Below are 8,935 nucleotides of genomic sequence, written 5' to 3'. Positions count from 1 at the left end.
GGGGGGGGGGGGAGCCATGTATAGTGATAGCTCCATACTGAAAGGATGCAGAGAAAGACAGATTCCAGGAGCATATTGGCCAGTCAGTCGAGCCAAATCAATAAGCTCTCAATTCAGTGAAATCCCCTGTCTCAAGTGTTGATCTCTGGTCTCCGCATGAGCTCACATAGGCAAGTGTACACACACACACACACACACACACACACACACACAATTATAAGTGATTAAAAGGTTTTTTTAAAAAATCAATAAATTTGTAGAAGATTAAAATTTGAGTATATCATTTGAACAAAATTTATTTTAATTTCTGTGTTTTAGAATCATTTATATTACTACAGTTTTTCAGTAACTTACAGTATAGTAAAATGGCTAAAAGACAACAGGAAAGGCAGCTGCTTAAAGAGTCAGTTTACCGTCGTCAAGTGCTCCCGATGACTTTTCTGTCGCTGTTTAACTGTTTTCAGAATACTGTTTACATCTGTTAATACTGTGTATTATTCTCGTCTGCAGTGCAAAAGTAGTCATCCCGTTGAGTGTGTGACGACAGAGGAGGTGTCGTCTCTGAGCCTAAACTCGGCTGGGTTCGAGCACATCCCAAATCCGAGTGCCTCCACTTGCAGTACTAGGCTATGCTTTGTCTCTCACATTGCAGGGATGAACAGCCAGTACATGCGCAGGGAAGTCTTCTGCTGCGAGACCTGCGATGAGCTCAAAAGCTTCTGGGAAAAGGAGATTCACAAACAGACTTGTTACCGAGAACTGGAAGAAGATCGCCAGGGGAGAAGCGCTCTGAGAAAGTAGGGAGATTGCTTTTCTGTCTAGGTTTCCTTGGGAATACACCAGATGTGGAGGGCTGCTCGGTTCTTTTCATCACTCACTGATAGGAGCGGGTGGATGCTGGATGCTATACCACAGAGGGAGGAAACAAGAGCACGATATCGAGGGGAAGAAGTGTATTCAACTCACAAGTCCCAGAGAGGTGTCTCCCCATTGCTCAGACACTTCGAAGAAGGAGCAGGTTTTAATCAGAACATAAGAGCCAGGAAGAAAGTGTAATCCTTTGGGGATTTCCATGACAAGGCAGGAAAGAGTGGGTACTTTAAGGTTGGCTAGTTTGAACAAACCCAGTGGGTTTCTGGCTGGCTAGCCTCCAGTGCTGGCTCTAGGATGCTTTCCAAAGGGGAGCACGGTGGCAGGTGTGGAAGTTGAATATGGAAAAGTTGAAGCTACACACTTGTGTATAGATGGTTTGGAGATTGGCTGAGCCTTTTGCTGGGACTAAAATGTAGCTTAGTCGTTAGAGAGCTTCCCTAGAATGTACAACGCCCTGAGTCAGATGCTAGCACCAGATTAAGTGTGATCCGAACACCTGTAATCCCAAAGCACTGGGCAGGTAGAAGCAGAAGGTTCAGAAGTTCAAAGTCATCGACCCACATTACGTGAGTCTCTAGCTTATAAACGACGGTGAGGAATTATTCCTGGGAGAGGCAGTCTCTCCCCGGCTAGGCCTTTTTTAAAAAAAGAAGTCAGAGGGCTGGAGAGATGGCTCAATGGTTAAAAGCACTGACTGCTATTCCAAAGGTCCTGAGTTTAATTCCCAGCAACCACAAGGTGGCTTACAATCATCTGTAATGGAATCTGAAGCCCTTTTCTGGTGAGTCTGAGACAGCTACAGTGTTATTTATGTACATTAAATAAATATTAAAACAAAAAAAGAAAAAAAAAGAAGTCAGAACATAAAATACAGAAAGTCAGAAATCTAGGTGAATAGAACCACTCATTCAATATTGTCACTGTCTTTACGGGCTTTCTTTAACGCATCTATAACCTGCTTCTCACTCAGCTGTCAACACTACTAGTATTTTACAACCAGAGAACTATTTGCAGTGGAGGGCTCTCTTGCCCTTTGTAACATGTTCAGTAGTATTTCTTGCCTCAAAACATCAACTGTCAGCAGGATTCCCATTCACATTGAGATAAAGGTCCCCTTGAGGATAAAGTGGTCCCCACTGTGAACGATAGCTTACAGATAACTACAATACTTTTTACAATACAAGCAAAAATCAAGTTCTGGGTTGTCCAGATGGCTCAGCAGGTAAGGGCAGTACTTGACACTTAAGCCTGAAGGCCTGAGTTTGAGCCCCACAACCAACAATTTGTTGAAGGAGGTAATTGACTCCACAAAGTTTCCCTCTGACCTTCATATATTTGTCATGGCACATGCACCCACATATACACAACATGCACACAATAATAATTATTAATAATAAATAATTTAAATAAATAATGTTCTGTTTCCTGAAATTGTTTACTCAAGAGCTGGGTGTGGTGATGCAAGCTATAATCCTAGTACTTAGGATATGTCGGTAAAAGGATTAGAAAATCAAGATCATCCTTAGCTACCTAGAGAATTCAAGGCCAGCCTGAGCTACATAGAGAGTCTGTTTCAAAAATAAATGAATAAAAGTAAGAATAAAGTAAAATATCTTCTTCAGCTCTTTACAATGGTAACCCAACATACAAAGACAAACTAAGTTTCAGGGTTAGCTTGAGAGGTATGTCTGTATGAAAAACCATTTCATGAAAACCTTCCACATCTGGAAGGACACATATAAAGGATTTTAGAGGGAAGGTAATGTAGTCTTTCTCTCATTGATGAATGAATTTCTTGTTTTAGTTGGGAGTCTATTGAAAGGGGGTTTATTTACACACACAAAAAAAGCATGTATCCTATGAGTATCGTGGGTCTAATGTAAGACCCTCTCTTGCTCTCACAGGTCAGTTCCTCAGAGCAGCAGGAACAGCTCAACTCCTCAGAGTCTGTCTAGGTTCTTTGCCAGCCAAGGCAATACATAGTGAAAGCCTGTTTGAAAAACAGACAGACAGGCAGACAGATAGACAGACGATAGGTAGATAGATAGATAGATAGATAGATAGATAGATAGATAGATAGATAGATAGAATGCAGATGACCAGGTAACACCCTCATAACACAGAAGAAACAGTAACACAGGTAACATAGAAGAAATGGAGAATTGTCAATAGATGGACATCAAGATTGGAGGTCACAGCATCTCAACAAATAATCGTTCCTTAGCTGTCTTCTGGCAGATGCTGTGGGCAGTGTCAAAGGGTCCCTAGGGGAAACAGCTGCATGCCAGGTGTGCAGTGGTTTGATGCTTCACCTCTCTTTTTCAAGCAGACACACCCCACTCTTATACCTCCTGCTTTTACTTTAAAGTTGAGTCTGAAAACCAGTGTCCTGATGCTATTCTCCCATGTGTGTCTCCCTTCTGTGCACCTTTCAACTTTGAGACCTTGGTTATGAACATGCTGCTGTCACAATCATTACCGAACACAAGGCTAACCCTTCAAATTCTTCCCATGCTTCCAGATGTCTTAGTTAAGAAGCTTGAGACATTGAGACAGCTCAGCAGGTAAAAGCGCATTACCTCTCAAGCCTAGGGAAGGGTGGAAGAGGAGAACCAACACTGAAAGTTATCCTCTGACTTCCACACGTACATGAGCACACACCCCAATAATAAAAGTAATAATAGTAATAATCATAATAATAAAGTAGTAGTAGCCGCAGCAGCAGCAGTAGTGATTAATTTTAAAAATTAAAATTTAAAAAGAAGGTGAAGTTGCCCTGGAGCCAGTTTAATGCCTCGAGCCTTCATAATATATTTATTGAGTTGATTGAATAGAGCATTTCACCTTTGGGGATTTCTCAGTAAAGTCCAATAGATGAGAATATGGCAAGAATGGAACACAGCATACTCATTTTGAGATTGTTCGTAAGAGAGACAGTATGAATACATTTTTTTCCTTTCTTCTTCTTTATATATTTTCATTTTGTTATTCATATTGCCTCATCTCCAGTACCTCCAGATTCTTCCAGATTCTTTTGTTTAAAGATTTATTTATTTTCATTTTATGTGTCCGAGTGTTTGCCTCCACGAATGTATGAGTACCACACGTGGACCTAGTATCTGAAGAGACCAGAAGAGGGAATGGGATCCCCTGGAACTGGAGTCATAAGGGGTTGTGAGCTGGTGTGGGTGCTGGGACCCAACCCAGCCCTCTGCCGGAGCAGCAAGTGCTCTGTAACATGTTAATACGGCTGAGCATCTCTCCAGCCCCTCTTCTTATCCTTGGATTCATCAGAGTCCACAAATTAGTTTGGATTTTCTATTGATCCATCTGCCTGTTCCTTTTTTCAGGTGTGTTACTGATGGTAGCTCTGTATCATATAAGACTTAAAATCCGGTCCTCTAAGTCCTCCAACTTCACTCTTCTTCAAAATTCTTCTGGCTAATCTACTTCTTTTCTTGCTTTTCCACATAATATCGATTGATTGTTTTTTAATGAGGTCTTGCTATGTTTACCCAGGCTGGCTTCAATCTCTTAGACTCAAGTAATCCTCTTGGTTCAGTCCTCCAAGCAGCTGAGCCCACAGATGCCTGCTCTTCCGGCTCGTTGATAACTACAAAAACACTTTAACTGGAGGTTTCACTGGAATTTCACTGAGTCCAGTATTAATTTGGGAAGGCTAAATTAAATCTGATGAAAGACTACCTATTTGTAGTCTTCGCTTATTTTTCTAGCTTTTCTATTCTATTCCTTCTTTTTACCCATTGGCAAGAGCCATGGGCTTCTTTGGACAGTATTTATGAGAAGCAAATGGACCAGGAGGTATGGCGACAAATGTACTAACCAGCTGCCTATATGGTGTCTCCTCCTCAGGCTTAGAGAAGAATGGAAGGAGAGGCTGGAGAAGAGGCTGAGAATGCTGGATAATCCTGATGACAAGGAAAAGCAGGCTAACCCTGAGAACTGAGTGCTTCTGGCAAACCATCAAGGACATCTTTTTCTAAGAGGAAAAAGACTTCCCCTGAGTTATACTGACTTGCTAGGCAGAGCTTCCCCTACTTGTTCTCCCATCTGAGAAAGGATTTCCATGCAAACCCCCACAGTGTGCTCGTGGGAACTGTTATCCAGCTCTTTCTTCTTCACAGAGGGGACGGGGTGAGTGCAGGGGTGGGATTCTTGGGTTGTTTTATATTAAAAAAATCTCTTTGAATTAGCACCCCTCTCCGGGTTTCTAAGATCCACATAGTATAGTCTGGTACTGGATTCTCTCCTCATCTTGAAATCTAAATGTTTTCTCTGAGCTTGCTTGAGGCAATGACCTTAATGAAATCTGGTTCCCTACAACTCCAGAAATTGGTCACAAAATCTCCTTTCTCTGTTTTTTGTTTTAGTTTGGTTTGGTTTTGGTTTTTTGTTTTGTTTTTTGTGCAAACAGAGATGCTGGCAGAAATAAAACTAGTATGAATTTTGAAAATTTTAAAAATATGATCTGAAAATAAAGTGAATTCATTTTCTCTTCCTATAAACTTGGGCTTTTTTATTTAGGCACATGCAATGAAAGTATAACCGTGCTAAATAGTCTCGTTTGTCCTTGCTCACCTCAAAATTGTCTATCGTCTGCCAAGATGACATGTGACTTAGTCAGCTCTTTTCTGGTACAGCAAGTGTCCGCCCCAGAATCCTCAGACACATTCTGGAACTTTGAGCCATCCTCACTTAGCTTCCTGCCTGGTCCTGAACAAGCTTATGGCATTTAATGGCACTGCAAATAGCAAGCAAATAGCAAGCATGGGGGTTGCTTTGCCTCGGGTTCCTTGAGGCAAGGCAGGAGCAAAGGAAGATAGAATGTAGAACTCCAGGCAACCAAGGCACATAGGTGGCCAGAGGAAATAAAAGGCCAAGTTCAAGACACTCTGAGGTAGTCCTGGGAAAGACATGTTGTCTAGGCTGATTCCTTCTTCGTCTTCTGGAAAACTAACAGCCCTCATTATGGCCAAGAGAGCTGTGGGTGGCAGGAAGCGCTGGAGAGACTTCTACCATCACCCACAGTGGGATTAAAAAGGCTGTGCCCAGGCCTCTCTCGTGGGCACTTATTCAACTTACATTCAACATAAAGACTGTAAACTCGTTCTTGGAAAAGTTGAGCGAATTTCAAAAGAGGATGATCACTAGAAAGGACTTTGGTGAGGACGGAGAACCATGGGACTAAACATCAAGATACCTGACCACAAACAAGTCCGGAGAACTCGTCTGAAAATGTAACACTTAAAGGGAGACCTAACCTGTAAAGATCATTTCACTATATATGTACACACCTATACATCACATTTCAAACCCTAAGCACACACAGCACAGTGCTACAGCAAAGAAAACAGAACAGGGAAGGTGTGGAAGTGAGAAAAAGCAGATGGGTACATAGGAAGCTATAGGGAAATGTGTGTCTGTAAGAGAACGAGGAGGGGCTTCCTCTATAGAAGAAAGGAAGTAGGGACAGGGGCTCTAGAAAGAGGCTTAAAAACACAGACTTAGCCTCATGTTAATAGCCATTGCAATTTATAGTTAGGTACTTCCTACATGCTAGGTAAGCAGTTTTCCAACTGAGCTGTCTCTATGCCTCTAACCCCACTCATTAATCATTTTCCTACAGTAAGCCTTTCACGTTAAAGTATATACAAACTAGTTAGGCATTGAAAAATACAAAGCCCTAAATTGGTATTCTAAAGGGAAGGTCAGGTCAGGTTTATTAAATAGTCATTGCCAAGTCTAAAGAGCTTAAGGCTATAAAGGGTTAAAAGGGGGACTTTGTCTATATGAAAGTGAACATCTTTTATGTGGTGAAATGGAGCGTGAGCAGAGTAGCTTTGGCAGCTTTTCAAGTTTAAATGATCATGTGGCTGCAGCTGGGAAAATGGATTCGAGAGATGACAGGAGATGGCCTGGAGATGAATTAGGAGGTGACGTCTGTGGTTACAGTGATAAAGAATATAAGCAAATGGAATGCATGGGTCTTGCAGAGTGGTTGGATGTAATGAGACATGAAACATCTAAAAATATAGATGTTCATTTATCTTGACCAACACTTATTTAACATGGGCTAAATATGGAGAATGTAAAACCTAAAGGCTGCTGAGCTGGTTCTATTAACAGCCAAATTTACTAACCAGTAAGGACTCTCTGTGTGTAGTGCCTGTCCTCCTGGGCTTTGGGTTCCTGGTGTAGCAATGTGCCCTACCACTGTGCCTTTCCAGAGGCCTGGATAGATTATCAAGTGTAGTGTTTCCTAGCACAGGACTTGGTACAGAGGAAAGCCTTGATATGTCTGGGCTTTCATCCTCTCCACTCTTCTGTCTGTCGCCAGTCTAGGTCCACGGAAAATTCCTGGCTCTCCCTAGAGCCATGATGTCAAGCATGCCTACCAGTCCCAATTGCTCAGAAAACTGTTTTGAATTCATAGATTTCCTGGACCCTACTCTCAAAGACTAATTTTGCTGGTTTCAGGAACTGTGATTATATCAAAAATACAAGGGAGAACCTGATACTCACCTACACTTGGAACCTAGTTCCCTAGAAGGCATAGGAGATAATAAGAGGGGACCTAATGAAATAAGTTAGTCAGACTTAAGAGAAATAATCATTATGCTCTCTGCCAGTACGGCCCAAGGAAGGCCTGGTCAACTCCCAGAGTGCATGAGGTCAACCTCGGAAGATGAGCTAGCAAAGGCAAGAAATGACCTCTGCCTATCAGAATGCAACTGGAGGCAGGGAAAACAAAGTGTAGGCCAGGTTAAGTTAGGGAAGGTCCTTAAAATGCTATGGTAAGGAGTTTGGGCTTCATCACACAAGCAATGGAGGCTCATCAAAGGTTTCTAAGCTGGCTGGTAACCTGCTAAGAGCTTGTCTTAGTAACCGAGTGAGGTGACATTGGCAGCAGGGTTGAAAAGACACTCTACAGAATGAGGGATTGTCTTCGCTAAAACTGTGATCATCCAAACAGCTTTATTTGGAAAACAGAGAGTTCAGTGATCCTGAACTCTGGCCAAGGCAAGTGGAAGTACAAATAAGACATCCAAGTAACAAGCGGCAAGGACCCCAGAGTGGCCGCTTACTTTTGGTAAACAGCTTCAAACTCGCAGGTTTTCTTGCAAGATTAATTAGCACTTTACTTTTAATAGGACCTTACATTATACCAATTTAGAGGTGAGATCAGATGCCACCCCTCAAAAAACAAGAAACACACAAAAACCTAAGTTATTTTTACACCGAGCATTGTTGAAAGTATACCGAGAAAGGTGCTTTTTCATTTGGGACAGCTGAAAACCATCACTCCATGTTAGCGACGGAAAACTGAAAGCAGGGAGTGTCCCTCTCCACAAAGTAATTTAAGTGCAAGATTTCAGAGCCCCCCAGGGATATTTTGGGGCACCCAGGCAAGGAGACACAATAGTACTCCCAGGCAACTCCATTGCTGGAGACATCACTGTCTGTGGGAGACAGGCGGGAGACACTGGTTAGGAAAGATTTACTGTCCTGAGCTGACAGAGGAGATCGGTGATACCCAGTCAGCTGGGTAAACAGAGGATCATTTATAATACAACACTGGGCAACCCCATCCCCACCCTAAACACCATGATAAAGTGAAGACCAGGCACAGGGCCAGGCCTCCAAACAAGACCTTGACAAGGACAGGCAGGGGTACTTTAGGAAGGAGTCCGAGTCAATTCCATTAGCTCTGACTCACACAATACTCTCTTTGAATATGTAGACTGTGAAGAAAGAAAAAAAAATGGGATTGTATCATTAACATGAGACTCTTGCAACAGCTTTGGCTATAATGAGCTTTCCTCCAAAATAATAAATTACTTGCATGATTGTGGCAAAAAAATTAAAAATCAGGAAAGTAAGTATATGAATGTCCTACAGGCTGCCTGTGGCTGACATTATAAAGATTGCCTAGCATTCATTATGAATACTCAAAAAGATAGGCAAGTGATTTTTCAGAATCTGAGATTATATCCATTCTTATAGCCTATTCTGTCTTAATTTGTTGTAGCCCTATTAGAAT

At 42.0% G+C, this 8,935-nt stretch overlaps 1 protein-coding gene across 1 annotated transcript in view; it reads left to right on the top strand.

The window, feature by feature from the left end:
• The window catches only part of LOC115029065 (protein FAM240B-like), a 16,620-nt gene extending 11,780 nt beyond the window's left edge, over positions 1 to 4,840 (top strand). The window contains exons 2-3 of the mRNA XM_029468191.1: positions 653 to 797; positions 4,747 to 4,840. Coding sequence (XP_029324051.1) covers positions 655 to 797; positions 4,747 to 4,840 — 237 coding nt within the window. The 5' untranslated portion in view covers positions 653 to 654. The remainder of the gene's footprint in view (positions 1 to 652; positions 798 to 4,746) is intronic.
• Positions 4,841 to 8,935: the final 4,095 nt, after the last annotated feature.

This window comes from Mus caroli, chromosome 13 (genome assembly GCF_900094665.2).
Source record: "Mus caroli chromosome 13, CAROLI_EIJ_v1.1, whole genome shotgun sequence".
NCBI lineage: Eukaryota > Metazoa > Chordata > Mammalia > Rodentia > Muridae > Mus > Mus caroli.
This window is presented reverse-complemented; position numbering and strand designations above follow the sequence as displayed.